General features: G+C 47.1%; 1 protein-coding gene across 1 annotated transcript; it reads right to left on the bottom strand.

Annotated features, from left to right (window-relative positions):
* Window positions 1-900: 900 nt before the first annotated feature.
* On the bottom strand, window positions 901-14,950 carry LOC309449467 (protein argonaute-4). Its single transcript, XM_082071600.1, has 18 exons — window positions 14,625-14,950; window positions 12,029-12,194; window positions 11,809-11,929; window positions 10,623-10,804; window positions 10,103-10,239; window positions 9,890-10,024; window positions 9,630-9,717; window positions 9,065-9,212; window positions 8,866-8,985; window positions 8,516-8,644; window positions 8,226-8,359; window positions 7,696-7,880; window positions 7,241-7,400; window positions 6,391-6,706; window positions 6,020-6,154; window positions 5,149-5,250; window positions 4,753-4,952; window positions 901-4,659 (listed from the first exon to the last, which is right to left on the bottom strand). The coding sequence occupies exons 1-18, from the start codon at window positions 14,641-14,643 to the stop codon at window positions 4,551-4,553; spliced, it is 2,586 nt and encodes an 861-aa protein (XP_081927726.1). The 5' UTR covers window positions 14,644-14,950; the 3' UTR covers window positions 901-4,550.
* Window positions 14,951-15,669: the final 719 nt, after the last annotated feature.

Below are 15,669 nucleotides of genomic sequence, written 5' to 3'. Positions count from 1 at the left end.
TGTGGTCTCCCCAGGGCAGAGCACAGGGGCAGAACCTCTCTTGATCTAAAGCTTCTCCATGGTCCTCAGCTGCACCCTGTGGCCCCAGTCCACCCAAACCCAGCAAAACTGGGCATAAACATCATGGTTTTGACCATAATTGTTGGATTCACCCTCCCCAGTGAGTGTGCAGGGTGAAGACACCGACCCGCAGCACAGCTCTGGGCACCAAGTCAGTTCCGGGCAGGGCTGAGTGAGATGGGGTTTGTGATCCGACTGGACAGCGTCAGGTCATGGAAGAAAACCCCAGAAATTCAAACTATTGAAATGTTTTCACTCCTTACTTGAGCCCAAGGTCACTAAAGCTCTTTGCAGCTCCAGGTTCCTGGGTTTGGTCCAGGTGATTTTCACATCGTTTTCAGGAGGCACGAGGATAAACTCAGCCTTTGCTTTTGGGCTGAACAACCTTGGTTGCCAACCCCACAGAGCCCAGAGCAGGGGTCGCTGGAAAAGCAGCTTATTTTAAGCAATTGTGTCTCGAGTTCACTTGCAGCCTCATCCAAAAAGCTTTTTCTGTCCAGTTGTCTGAGGAAACAACAACCCCTCACCTGAAATAGAGAAGATGAATAAAGCAAACAGCTCTTCCATTTATTAATTAGCGACTCTCTAATATAGAATCACATCCCCAGGCAGATACAGAGTCTATCGACACCATATTTTCTCTAGACATTGCTATAGAATTTCCGAGAACGTTAAAGAATAAAATAAATAGGCCCGTTGTGAACATCCCATGGTTGGCGCAGGCTCTGCCACCAGCAATTCGACCCCGCGTTAGTACCATGGGATGTTATCCGTAGCTCTAGCGCCTTCTAAATCCTTGCACATCAGAAATAAATATGTTGTGGCAATGAGTTCCACAGGTTACACATTGTGTACAAGTTTTAATTAAAAGTTAAATAATTTAAGACATTTGTATACAGGCAACAGTATCGGTTGCTCACTCTGTACATTGCATTTAATAGACATCAACGAGGAAAAACAGAACATTTGGCACAAGAATGCCAATTTTTATTATTATTCTTCTCATTTTTGGACACATGAACACAAAATATCCCTGCAGGCTAAAAAAAAAAAGAAATACATTGCAAATTGTACACAACCAGCATCTTATCGCAACATGGGGCTGCAACCCACCCATAACAGTTTAGAAAGAGTACCTCGTATTGCTAGAGACATACATCCAGTCCAAATTTAATAAAATACCATTTTAAACATTACAAGTCTAACAATATAGAAACGAAAATTACATCATAAGTCAAAATGAACAAATGCAAACATTTTACATTGAAGTTTCAGCCTCTAGACATAGAAATATGAAAATGTCAATAGCAAGGTATAAGAAAATCTGTACGTGATATTACAAGATCTTTCCTCCAGTGCACAAGGAAAAAACCTTGCAGTTGAGACAGTATTGATACAATGCCCTCCCGCCCTGCCTTCCGAAAATGAAAGCAGAGCTACTCCCTTGCTATTGAGCAAGAAAAATCCTACAGCACATCCACGAAGGTACTTTGGGGGTCGGTTTTGTTAAACGCTGGCTCTGAACTAAGGTGCCCGTATCCCCGCCCGAGGGGCAAAGCTGTCGCCGCGGATTAAAGGGCTCCGGCGCCGCGTCGGGGCGAGAGCCGCGCTGCGTGACACGGCCTGCCCTTGCGGTACTTACAGTGCTAAGATCGGTACTTACGGCGCTAAGATCAGTACTTACGGCGCTAAGATTGGTACTTACGGCTGGGCAGGTCGGCGAGAGGCGAACGAGCGATGGCCAGAGCCCAGCTGGTCACAAAGCAAGCAGAACTGGGCTGAAAAATGGCATTTTCTGCCTTTGTCTTACGTCAACCACCCCCTTCCCCAACTCTTTAAACTTTGCTACATTTAAAACCTTTCACACCACAGAGCTAAACAGTGGCCAACAGGCGTTATTTATTAAAAAAAACAAAAACAAACCCAAAACACCCTAAGAACTACAGCTACAGAATGCACATCTTCCCATTGATTGACACATGCATCACGATTCAGTCAGTCCCAAGGGCTTAATCCAGATCGTCCAGCCCAACCTTCAGACTCAGACTCAGGCCTGCGTAGGACAGCGCTGCCCAAACTCTGATCTCGGCCTCGTCACAGGCCTGAACTCGAGCGTTCTGCCCCCAAAACCACAGCCCTGCGGCGCGGCGGGTTAACACCACACTGAGCTCAGGTCCTGGCCTTAGTCGAGGTCTAACAGCCCCCTAGTCTGAGGTTAAATACTCAGGCAAACAAAGGAGAGGCTCTCGCGTCACTTGATCTGAGCTGGGAGTGCTTGGCACTGGACAACTAACGAACTGGTGATCAAATTAAGTTACTTCTTACGCACCCTTGTTTAAACCAGCCACATTCTTGCCTAGTGCACAAATGCAAAATAGCGATCTTTGATCCTAGAACCTAAAAAGGGTGCACGGTTCCTTTTCAAGGTGCCAAAAGTTCTCCGTATGTGTTGGGTCAGTCAGAGTTCATTCTAAAAAGGGGGTTTTTGTGTTCTCCCTGAACGAGTACTGAGAAAAGCAGCCATCTAGCTGAAGCAGCGGTCAGTCTCTCACCCACATGTCCTGATTTTATTACACAAGTGAGGTATTCTTTAAAAAAAAAGAAAACTTAAAAGAATATATATATTTTCTTCTTTTTTTTCAATCTAAACCTGTCCACAGCACGGGCCAGGAGCAGAGTTCCCTTCAGTCCCGTTTTCAACAGAAAAGAAACAAGAGCTTAAACTTAATTTAATGAGGCATACTACTTGATAGAAGGTTATAAAACTGTTTGAAGACTAAGTTCAGTGTACTCTGGTACAACTGAAAAACCCCAGCATTTAGAAATGTAAACTTTAATTTATTTACAAGCTTAAAGACTGAAGGAAACAGCATTTTATATTGCGGAAATGCAGAGGGGCTGGTTCCTCGACTCTGGACCAGCAGCAAACCCCGCACGGGCAGCACAGATTCGCCAAATTCTCTTACCAAAGTGGCGCCGTTGGCTCTAATTGGTTTAGGAACAGGCTTTTGATCTGCTCTAACTCAGGTTTACACTGCGAGGAATCGAGTCTGAACGTACGATGTCGGCGGATTCCAGGATTCCGTGCAACCAAGCCCCTGTTCTCTATTCCAGCTAAAAAAAGCCAAACGGATTAAAAATCCCCTAATTTCTCGGCTGGGATGCAATCAGTAAATGAGCTGTACACTGGTTAGACATCAATGCAGTTGTGTGCGCAACCTCCATTCCCGGGGCGGGGAAAAAACAAAGTAAAAGGGAAAAAAAGAGCTTAAAATGCTGGTACAAGTCCTTAGGTTGCCTGTCACACGATACGTTTAGACTGTACAGGCTGGCGAGCCTTCCTACACGTAACACCCAGTTTCCAAGCTTATAAAAACATGTTGTAGACAGGAAACCAACAGTGAATATAAAACAGTTAAAAATAATTCTTAAAAAAAAAAAAGCATGGAAGCGTGTCTTTCCTAATTGGTTTCAGAAACTGCCAAATTGTGTGTTCAGAAAACGACACGAGAACGTTGGTTGAACTCATGCACAATCCTCAGCTAGAAAACTACACTGTCGGGGGGGCTTAAAAAACAACTATTTATTGCCAAAGTTAAACCTCCTATGAGAAAAAAGTTTTAAAATCATTTCGATTTATCAAACCACACAGCAGCATAAAGTGGGCACTTTAGTAAAAGTTTGCAAAATACCTAAAAGCTAATTTTTTTTTGTCGTTTTTTATCGTTTTTAGAGGGGGAAATGATGGTTCAGAACTTGTTACGATACCATGGCAGTATTATTTGTCACCATTATAATTAAAATCTACTGACAGGCATCACTATCTGGTTATATTACACATTCACAGAACAAGAACCACCTATTTGAACTCGCAATATAGTGCAATTGCTTTGCAGCCAAAGTCTGCAGAGATTAAAAAGATAATTAGTAAAACCGACAAAAAACTGCAATACCTGTGAAAGTTATGTTTGTTAAAAGGCATTTACAGTAGTGAAGTCTAAAATCTCCATTAAAAAATCTATGGCCCCACACAATAGAACAATTACATTGAACCGGAGTAAAACGTTTTGCCGGAACACGCATACTCACTAAGCAGTGCATGAAGACGGGGAATCAGTCGTCGTGATAAACTAATGCGATGAGAAGATAACTTAAAAATGACAGCTAGCAAAATATTCAATAGAAACCTTTCGTGCCAAGTCCTTTAAAAATTTCAGGATGATCGGCCTTTTGCGCTTTGAGGTAAAAATTCAGTCCAATGCATCAGAAAAGACAAGTCTATGAATTTCTATGACATAAAACAATGAAACAAATGGCTCAATTGTGTTGGTGCATCAGACATCGCTGTGAAGCACAGACTCAGTGCGACTGTTCAGAGCTGCTGGTACTGGGCAGCCTGAGCCAAGCTGGGCCCCGGCTGCAGCAGGAGCCGTTCGCAACATTTCAGGACTGCGCGGGTCGGGGGTTTTGCCCCATCTCCCCAGACGCTCTCAAGCAAAATACATGGTATGCTGAGTATCGTGGTGGATCTGCACCGCCTTCGCCAGAGCCTGAGGATCGCGCCCGTTGCTCTGTCCCGACACGTGGCTGCCTTCGGCGCTGAAAAACGCAGAGACACGCACAGAGCCGTGAACCAAGCGGTAATTCAGGGCCGTTTTCCAGCCACCAAGACGACGAGGCGCGGTTCCTTACCTGTCATGATCCTTGTCCACCAGATGGTACCTGGCCCTGAACGCCACCAGCCGGGCGTAGTAGGCAGGAGCTGGAATAGAGACCGACCGCGTACAGCGGACGTAGGTGTGACACAGCTGGTACGTCAGCAGCTGGAGCTCGTCTGCGGTAAAACAGTTGTCGTCCCACAAGACCTGGTAGTGGGAGGGCCGGCTGGTTCCCTGCAGAGAACAGAGGAGTGATGGGCTGCAGAGCAGCTGCAAAAACCACGGGGGCACCTGAAGGTTGTACCTTCTGCCAGCGCCCTGAAGAGCGAGTGAACTGATGCGCCTGTACGGCTGCCAAGCGACGTTACTCAGGGGGACAATGATAAAGATTTAGTCCCACAGCCCGAGCACGGCAGAGCTGAACCGTTACCTGAATCCCTGCGTGGCTACAGAGGTAAAAGTCAAACTCAGAAGGATGCGTGATGGTGCTGTCCACAGTAGTGCCCGCTGGTACGTTGCCGCTCTTACCCACCTATTGAGGAAAGTTTATTATTAGCCTATGGGTTTTTTTTGGAAGTGACACAAAAATAGCTCCTAAGGTAGGCTCTGCTCAAAGCTGTTTCAGAATCTACTGCTCAAAAAGGTGGAAAATATTAAGGTCGTTTACACAGGAGGAATGAAAATGTTCTCTGCGAGTTCATTTTTAGAAACTTCGCCAAATCCAATTGGTGCGTCATCAGAGAAAAATAAAATACTTGCCAGTACCATTAAAATTGCAGAGTGGGATCAAGCCTACGCAAGTCATTTGGGATCTGAAAACGCAGGTTTTCTGAGATAAATTTATTTCATACCCTTGTTTGCCCTCACACCCCAGAGATCTGTATTTTTCAAGCAAACCCAAGATCAAGAACTTTCCTAGAAAAAGGTTTCTTAGTTGGCTTGTGCATTTGTGCCATAGGCAAATCTTACGGATGCATCTAGAGACAGAACAGGCGACAAACTGAACAACTAATTCAGGTTTTAGTCAGGAATCCCACCCAGGCTATAAAATCCCAAGGTACAGCTGCAGGAAAATGGGGTACACCTGCTCCAAAAGGGGCTGGGAACTCGCTGTTCCATCTGACCGCTTGATCCAGAGCAATAAAAAAGGGAGGAACTGGCTATTTTGGTTTGCACAAAACCTCTACTGCTTGTACAGATTAATTCCGTTTCAGTGGGCAAGATGGACACCACCCCACTTAACCAACAATTTTACTTTCCTGTTGCCATCACCTCCTCCTTATGTAGTCAACATTACTTGCCCTTTCAGTTTTGTCAGCACAGAATAGCCGGGTGTGATGCCTTTTCTGCACAACAATGTAGGTTATTCCTGGTCTATAATCCTCTTCCAAACTAATACAGGCCTTCCGGATTGCTATCAGTTCTGGCCAAGCTACCTAGAAGTAGAAGATTGCACTGTAAGGTGCTAAATTCAGTACATATAATATTATTTGTGTTTTTTTCCACGTACAAATGCTGCTTTGTAAGGAACGTGATCAGACAGGATAACTGTACATTGTGCTTGCCCAGGAAAACTCAATGAAACTGCTTAACAAATGCAATCCGCATACATACATGTATTTTCAAGGGCGAATCCCTTTTCCCAAGCAAACACGAAACCATTAGACAATACCTGCTTCATCTGTCCTTCTGATACTCCTCCTCTGTAGTAAATGATCCTCGTGGGCTTGAAACGAGTGGATTTGTAGAACTGGATGAGTAATTCTCGCACCATGTTGGTCAGGTCCTGTATGACCTCCTGGCTGTAGAGCAGCTCCTGGGAGGTCTCCTGGCGCGACGTCTGCACGCGGACCGTGGCGCAGTAGCGGCTGGGGTGCCCGTCCATGCTGCCCACCACCGCGGCGATGGACGGCTTCTTCCCGTCCCCGGCGGGAGGGTGAGTGACGTCTGCGCCCAGGAAGATCACTGGCTGCTGGAACACCGAGGGCCTGTTCAACAAGTTGAGGTTCATTAAATAAATAATAATACAAAGAAGGCAGGTGAGGAAGGAAAAAAAAAAATGACAACCAAGGTATATCCAAACTGTTCAAGAGAACTGAAATCCTGTCAGAATGTTTAAGGACAAAGCTCTCTGCCTCAATCTCTCACAGTGCAGAGAGAACAGAAAGTGAAAAGGGAAGGAGCAGAGGCAGACAAAGTTACAAGCACTCATTTCTCACCATTTGGAGGGACATACAGTACACCTGGGGAGGTGGCAAGGGGAACAGGTAAGATTGAGTGAACCCAAAGAGATATGGGAAAAAAAAGCCTGTGTGAGCTTGTTTCCACACACTGCCGGCCAGCTCTAGCAGCAGGTGCTCCTCAGCACATTCGGAATGCAGAAGCATCCTCTGTCCACTTCAGACTGTGGGTATTTCCATAGCACGCAGTATTTTGAAAGATACCATTTTAGCAAACGAAACTAACTACACCATTTTGCTTGTCAATCCAGACTTCAAGGAGAACTTTAGATTTAATCTCACCTTTGATGAGGCACAAGCACATTGTTGATTCCTCCAAGCTTTGCATTTATCTTCAGACACAGGTTGGACAGCGTTTGCGGTGAGGTTTTTACCACATTCTTTACCTGAACACACTGAGTGGCCATTCCTAGGAGAGTGTCACCAACTCGCTTTACTTCAGCTGTGACAGAAAAATAAGTTAGCACTTCAAATTACCTGAACAGCCAGTAGTTCCATTTGCTTTTTCTTATATTTTTTTCGCGTCATTCTAATTCAGATCCTTAGAAGTTACTGGCACAGGTTCTGTTTGCCCTCTGGTAACATACAAGTTCTCCCTGGCCTGACAAACCCAACTCCAAAACCCGTCTGTAAACAGAACATGTTGCCTGCTCTGTCTCCTTCCTACTGCTGAAGTGCTTAACAAGATGCCCACTTGCTGTGCCATTAATTAACACTTTACAGCCTCTTCTTCATACCGTACACAGGCGTCTTCCCGGGTAGAATCACCACAATCAGCTGCAGACCAACATAAGTCAGTTTTAAGTGTTTAAACATGGGCTCCACGCTGTCCGCACCCTGGGCGTATTTGCAGAAACAGGGCTGGCCTTGGATGGGCATCCCCGCATCCTTTGAGATCTTGCGCAGCTGGTCTGTGAAACTTCTGTAAATTAAATACACGGAAAAAAATAAAGTTCAGGTTTTAGAATGAAAGGCTATCATTGGTTATTTGCAAAAACAACGGAATACAAGTGGAATGCAGCCCCCAGAGCAGGAAACGCAGCCTCAGCTGTAAGGGAATTAATGCTTTGCCTGGCTGGCCAATTAGGTTATGAACTTTTTCGTAGCTTCCTCTCAAGTTCTAAATATTTAAGACACTGCAGAACTGTCATTTCCTCTTTTTACTATTACATGCATTAAAATCAACTTGTACTGCACAGCACCTTTCAGAAATATGAGGAGAATAAATGTTGAAATAGGTATCTGGAATTAACAGGAAAATACTTACTTTAGTAAGTCCTCCCTGCATTGTTTTTGAGGAGCAAAACAGGCAACAGCCCAAACTTTAATCTCGATGCCAGCATAGAACTGTTTCCCTCTCATGTCCCACACACCTTGGTTTGGTGTGGCCACAGTCTTGTTCTAGGTAGAAACCAAAGGCAAATTAAACATAAAATACTGCTTTGACTGTAGCCAAACAGTGCTCGTACAACGGAAACCTCATGAGAAGATCTAGGGAACACCTAGTGAATTTAAACAGTCTCAGGACGAGGTACTTTACACAGCATGAAAGCTCACCCTGCCTCCATATTGCAGCATCGGTGCTGGCAAAACTCTGCCTGTCAACTCCGTCATTTCATTATGGACAACGATGCCAAACTCCTTCAGATACGGGTCAGGTCCACCAACCATACTGTTGCTTTTCACCTGGCGAGAAGAAAAGTATTTCTGTAACTACACTGCATGTTTCAGGTGGCTCTGTCCTCTTTGCCATGAATAGGCTTTCTGTTGAAAAGGACTTGTTTGAAAGAAGTCAGATTTTTTAACTTCTGCAGTTCTTGGTCATTCTGCTTATCGTTATATGCTACAATGCTTCTGGGAGAGCCATAAGACATGACAACAGACTGTTTGGCTGAAAACACACTTACTAGTCTGCTGATTTCTTCCTGTCGGTCGGGCGCGGATCTCGCAGTTGCTTTGATCATAGTGGACGTCTGATTGTCCGTCAGCTTCTTGATGCACCTCTGGCCGGCCACGATGTTACACACCTGCACAGGGACAGCGGAGGTGGCCTGACACTGTTTAACAGAGGATATACTACGCGCAAGAGGAAGTTTAGATTCTTACCTCAAGCGGTAAGTATGTGTGTTTCTGTTCCTGTCCTACTTGGAGACAGGGAAGGTGCGGATATTTTAGCTGCAGACTGTACTTCTGCTTAAAATATTGAGCTACTGTGCACTCCATAGCCTGCCCATTTTCCAGCTGCAGAGGAAACCTACAAAGGCCATTTGTTCTGGTTAGACTTTTCAAGACTTTTTTTAAAGGAAAAAACGGTATGGAAAAAACAAATCTATTCCAGACTTGAAACATTTATTTTCCTTAGCTACTGGATCTTTTCTTTATGAAAAGATTTTACAGACTATATACTGATTTTTTCATAGCCATTTTAAAAATTATAGCCCTTGATAACTATATTTAAAATCAGGATACAGCTTCCATTTTCCTGCGTTGAAGGAAATAAAGCAGTGGTCTAAACCCACACTATTCCTCTGCTCCACTACAACTAAACATTCTGGTAAAGCCACACAGCTGCTTCACCTCCAGAATCAACTATTCTTCCATAAAAAATATACCTAGTATATCTAAGATGTCCAAGATTTAAAAGATTCTCAGAAAGTGCTTGTATACGTACGTCTGATGACTGGCTGGTCTCCGAGTAACATTGCAAACCCGGTATTTTCTCTTCATCTGGCCACAATGGGTAACCTCTACTTTTAGACCTGAAAAGCCAACGCAAAAGTCATCTAAATAACTTCAAGCATAGGAGTCACCTTTGAAAAAGATGAAGGCAAAAAGAGGCCAGTTTCCAAAGTGCCTTGCAAATTTTCATTACAATGTAATATGAGCAGGTTTCCAGTATTTTGCTGCAGCAGCTTCAGAACAAGCCTTTACCTCTGATTTCTTTGGTAAACTTGACACGCTGGGAGTCTGTAAGAGGCTTGGTTTGTTCATTGATGTTCTGAATGTCCAAGACCTCACACATGAACTCAATGATAGGCTGGGCACGATAGAAAGCAGTTGCTGACACTAAGATAAAAGAGAAGACATTTAATTTAGAGGCAGAAAGAACTCCTTTACATTAGTGAGACAGAATTTCCTACATACCATCAATGTTGAGCATCATGTTCCACATGGCAGGTCTGACCGACTGGTGGAAACCAAACCAGACCTCCCTGCCACCGCCCAGGGGGTGGTAATAACCTTCGGGGGGGGAGAAAAAGGAGCGACCCACGGGAGTGTACCTGAAAAAATCAAGAACATTTATATTTTGATCATTCTTTTTGATACGCCTTTTTCCTACAGTGTTTAAAACGCATTTCTACAGTACGTTAGAACTGTTTGAGATAACTTATGGTAGGCACACAAAGCCTCTACCGACAGCGCAGCTGGAAAGGTTATAGCAAATTCCTGTTAGAAACATGACCAGCAGATACAAGTCCCAAGTTCAGATCAGATTTCCCTCTTCTAGTGCAAATTTGTAAGGCAGGTGTTGAATTACACAACCGCATCCCTCATCCCTTCTAGCGTAGGGAAGTGCAATAGCAGAACAGCAGCGAGTAATAACTAATGCAGACGGTAAGACAGAGGAGATGAAGCCCGGCAGGAAGGCAGCGCCAGCACCCACCTCATGGAGGGCAGGTGCCGTGTGATCACGTCCAGCGCCTGCACGGAATCTTCAGGAACTTCATTCAAGTGCCCGGCCAGAGCTTCCAGCAGCAGCTGGAGGCTGACGACAGACACCCACTGAATGGACACTTTGAACGTCTGGTCCTTCCCCTCTCCTGGAAGCGTCACCTCCATATCCACCTGATACAGAATTAAGCACAAGCTTTTGTTACAGGTTGCAGACTATAACAACGCTAAGCAATGTTATGTTTTTCTCCTACGGTATCCTTTGAATCTATATTTTTGACAATTAGTCTGTGTAGTTCTCTTAAAATACTACAATCGGTTTCCTTCGGATTTTGAAAGCTTGTAATTTATTCATCTGAGAAACCACACTGAGGTAACCTGAAGTGTAAATTTTAAGCAGTAATTAGTATGGTGACATCAAAGCTCTGGAAAACTGTGAGTCATATTTTTTTAAGTCAGCCAATTAACAGCAATATGCCTTGTGAACCAAATGGGAAGGCAAGGAAACCTTTTGGTCCAAAAAATAGACTAAGTGGGAAACACAAATCTCAGAGTTGTAGCACAGTACTTGAGATGATTCTCACACAGGGTCAGCCCAAAGAGTAAAAGTGAACTCATCCTGTGTATTTCCCGTGGCACTGTACCAACAAGAACCAGATCCCTGGGGAGGAGAGTAGATGGGGGTGAAGTTTTGTACCAGGACTGGTTGAATTGGGGGGTGCTGGTGAGCACAGCCCAGAGCGCCAAGGGCCAGTGCAGCCGATCTCGTCGTTCTTATGGACCAGCAGGACGTATCTCAACAGCTCAGCCAAACCAAACGAACGTATTTGTTATCTACAACTACTTTATCATTTAGCAACAGAACAAGGGTTAGAACAGAGAAACGGGAAGTTTCTACCAGGGTGGGGAAAAAAAAAATCTATTAATAGCCAAAAGAGCACAACATATTAGTTCACAGTATCACTGACAAATTCTCCAACTGAAGAGCTGGGAATTAGAAACCCAAACACAAACTTCACTAAAACACCAGTTAAGTCCCTAGAAACCCCTGACTGGCACTGTCTCTCATTTCCGAGATGACACTAACGCTCACGACAGCATTTGGGTTTATGTCATTTTCAAATGACACTGTAACCATTTTCCCACAGACACTTAAGGGTCCTGACAGCAACACTCACTCTGTCCCGGCCAATAGGTAACGGGTGCGCAGTGTACATGTTCCGTTTGCCATCGTATCCGGGCTGCCGATCACCAAATATTTGCATCTTGAAGTGCCTCACCATAGTATCCACCACCTCTCTGCAGAGGAATTTGAGTTAGGTTGAAGAACAGAAAATCTTATACACTTCGTAATTCCTTTTTCTCATTTTCTAAAATAACTTATTAAACACATCATACCTGTTCACTCTCCGGGGGCGTTTTTCTGGTTTGATATCGACATCATAGTGATAAACATCAATCTTGGGGATCTGCACCTGGAAGTGGTTGGCCAGGAGGCGGATGGGTTTCCCCACGGTTCCCAGGCCGGGGCGGCGCGGGGGCTGGAACAGGCTGGCTGGGGGCCCTGGGGACAGCAAGGGGACACGTCTGAGATGTCACTGTGCGCAGCAGCCGCTCAGGTGCGCTCCAGCGGCCTTAAGCAGCGTTCTGAGGCTGCAAATGGAAGCGTTCCAAGTGGCTCAGCCTTCCAGCTGCTTGGAACTTACAGGTAAAAAACCACGTTGCCCAAAGCATGTATAGGTTAGTGCCATCATTCACTCTGAAAGTTGTAGTGACATTCATTCATGACTGTGGTTGTGAACTTCACAGAGAGCTGAGACGGAATGCAACCACTCACGTATTATGTACCTTTACGTAATGTAAAGATAAATATATTCCTACCACCAGTTCTAGAACCAGCCAATAGCCACACAAGCCACATTTTTTCACTGTTGTCACTCTAGGCTTAAAGTTCAGATGTTAATGCTGTCACTCTTGGCATATGTAGGATATACATCCCCAATTTTTATCTGAAAATTGATATTATCTGGAAGTGAGTAAGGGATATTTTTATTCTAACCTAAATGAAAACCATATTTCCATATTGGATCTAAGCTAAAAGTTTTGTCATTTCCCTTACATCATGAACACATCGTTTTTGTTAATAGTTAAATACTTTTCCCCTAGAGCACAATTTCAGCCAATTTTAAATTCCAGTATGAATAAAGGAGTGAGAAAAGGTTTAGGCTTTCTTCTAAAAAGAAGAATATGGGAGAAAGCATGAAGAGTTATAGACTCCTACCAGATTTGGAGAAGATAACTTCTTTATACAAAAGTAAGAGCTTCAGGAAGAGTTCTAAGGAGGAAATTATTAGAGGCTTTAGAAAGCACCCACACGCAAGCTAGTCGCTAGTTAAGTCTTCCTCACAGTGTTAAGAGAACATTAAAAAGACGCTTTAAAGATCTATCACAGCCTCAGGAGCCTTCTACACCGGGCTTACAGGCTACTACAGCGGCTACTACACTATCAAATACAATTATCCATCTGAGGACACGAACCCCAGAGAGTTTTTAAGCAGAAGTAACACCTGTAGGCCACTAGACCCATGAGCACCCCAGAGCTGCCGGGGGCACCAGCGTCCCCGTAACCCCCATCCTGGGGTTCAGATACTACTTTAAAAACTACAGCTGCCTGGTCAAGCGTGAATCATCCAGGGCAATCAAAGTTTGCTGTGCTTATTTGGATACTAGAGAGATGATCCATTAATCCCGTGCTAATTAGTCTGAAGTGCAGGCGCTGACCTCCTGCAAGAGATTAAATGACAACTATATTTACCCATTTTCCTCCCCCGGTATTGACAAGTTCTGTACACAGGCATGGCAACACTGACCTCAGAGGCTTTTGATGAAGGGAGATAAAACACCTCCTCCTTTCTCAAGTTTTTCTTCCAAAGATTAAGAACTATTTTCCCCTTTGTAAGCCAGGTTCCACTGCAAGTCACACCGATTTTACCAGGATTTTTACCTGACTAGGGTTCTATGTGCTGTTAGCCCTTTAATTTCTTCTACCCTCTGTCAGTTTTATACTGAGCACCCTCAACCAAGTTACTGCAGACAGGAAGCAGTTTTACAGAACTAAAAGAGGATCTCCAGAGAGGCATCCAACACCATACACACACAGAACAGGCTCGCCAAGCCACCCCTCCGCTATCTTAAAACCTGCATTCTTCTGGAATTGCACCTTTGTGTCAATAAATCCTTCCTATCACACCAAAAGTAACACTACTTCGATTATACTAACAGTTTGAAGGGGAACTTGATAAGACGTGCAGGCCACTTAACTCAAGAAATACATCTTGGAGATGTTTGACGGAAGAATAATTATGGAAATAAGACACAAGTAAGAAAATGCCACATGCAAAATACCACTAGAGCTTGTTAAAAAAATTTAAAATAATGGACATATCTTCAGAAAGTATCATCTCAGGCTCTCCATAACGGCTCAATGTCAAAAATAAACCGCGTTACTGTACGGCTCACAGGAGCCCAGCACAGGGAGCACATTGCGTGTGCACTGAGTGACCTACGCGCTCTCCTGTCCCCTCGCTGTCACCATCGCACCCACGGCCTGGCCAGCCCGGTACCCTCGGGCGGGTGAGTCCCCGCCAGCCGGGGCACCTGCAAATCTCCTCGGAAAGTTCAGCGACCCGCTGCAGTTCCTCTTTACCGGCTGCCAACCGCCTCCGAGCCCGGCCGCGTGTCCCCCGCTCCGGGCCCTGCTGCGGGTCCCCGGCGGCCCGGCCGCGGCACAGCCCGGCCCGCCCGCCACCGCCCGCCGGCCCGGCCGCGAACGCCCGGGATGGCGCGGGCAGCCCCCGGGCCCGCGGCCTCGCTCCTGCCGCTGCCACGGCCCGCCGGGCCCCGCCTGCCCGCGCCGCCGCTGCCCGCCAGGCCGCGGCCGGGCCCCCGCGCCGCCCCCTCCGCCTCGCCCCCTCCGCGCCCCCGCGGCTCTCACCGGGTCCCAGCGCTTCCATGGCGGCGGCGGCGGCGGCCTCGCTGCGGTCTCCCCCGGCCCCGACGACCGCCCCGGGCCCCGCCGCCGGCCCCGCCGCCGCCGCGTAGCGCTTGATCTCGGGAATATTGGCTCCGGGGTGGGTGCCCGGCGTGAGAACGGCGGCGGCGGGGCGCGGGGAGGAGGAGGAGGGGGAGTGTGGGGGGGCGCGGCGGGGAGCGTTCCTGGCGCTCCGCTTCCCCGAGCGGCGGCGCAAACAATCCCCCCGCTGCGCCGCCGCCGAGACCGAGCCCGCGCGCGCCCCCGCCGCCGCCAGCACGCGCCGCCGCCTGCCCCCCCCGCCGCGCGCGCGCCCCCCGGGCGAGGAGGAGGAGGAGGAGGAGGAGGAGGAGGAGGAAGCGGCTCAGGCCCCTCCACGCCGCCCGGCGCCGCCGGCTCGCGCACGCGCGCCGCCCCTTGCCGGCGGGGGCGCGCACGCCGCCCGCACCCTTTCGACGCCGGCGCGGCCCCGCGGCGGCAACAGGTGACGGTGACGGCGTCTCGCGCGCGGCCCCGCCCCGCGCCTCAGGGAGCGGTCCCCGCGTGCCTTCCCGCCCTTATTCCCCGCCCGCTCCCGTCCCGGAGCCCGACACCTGTTCGCAGGTTTAATAATTAACCGAACGGTCACCGAAAACTCGGGCGCGCTCCGTGAGGGCGGCCCCGCCGGCGCCTTCCACCGCCCCGCCGGGGGGAACTTTGCCCAGCCTCATTAATTACAGCCTGATTAACATCCCGGGCCAGCTGAGCAGCCCCGGCGTGATTTAAAACACCCGAAAAAGCAGCATTTGTACAAGTCCGGCAAAGCACCTCAGGGCTGTGACCACGGACCAGCCAACGTTTCAGGTCAAGATCCCCAGAATAAGCGGGTTCTTGACTTTTTGCCTTTTTAAGCAGCTTTGCTGCTGCCCTGGGCTGCTCCCTCTCCCACCCCTCACGTTCTGTTTAGCCAACAAGTCTCAGCTGACTCACAAGGTCAGAAGTCAGAACATTTTATAAATAATAAATGCCG

This window comes from Streptopelia decaocto, assembly GCF_964273445.1.
Source record: "Streptopelia decaocto genome assembly, chromosome: 23".
Classification (NCBI taxonomy): Eukaryota; Metazoa; Chordata; class Aves; order Columbiformes; family Columbidae; genus Streptopelia; species Streptopelia decaocto.
This window is presented reverse-complemented; position numbering and strand designations above follow the sequence as displayed.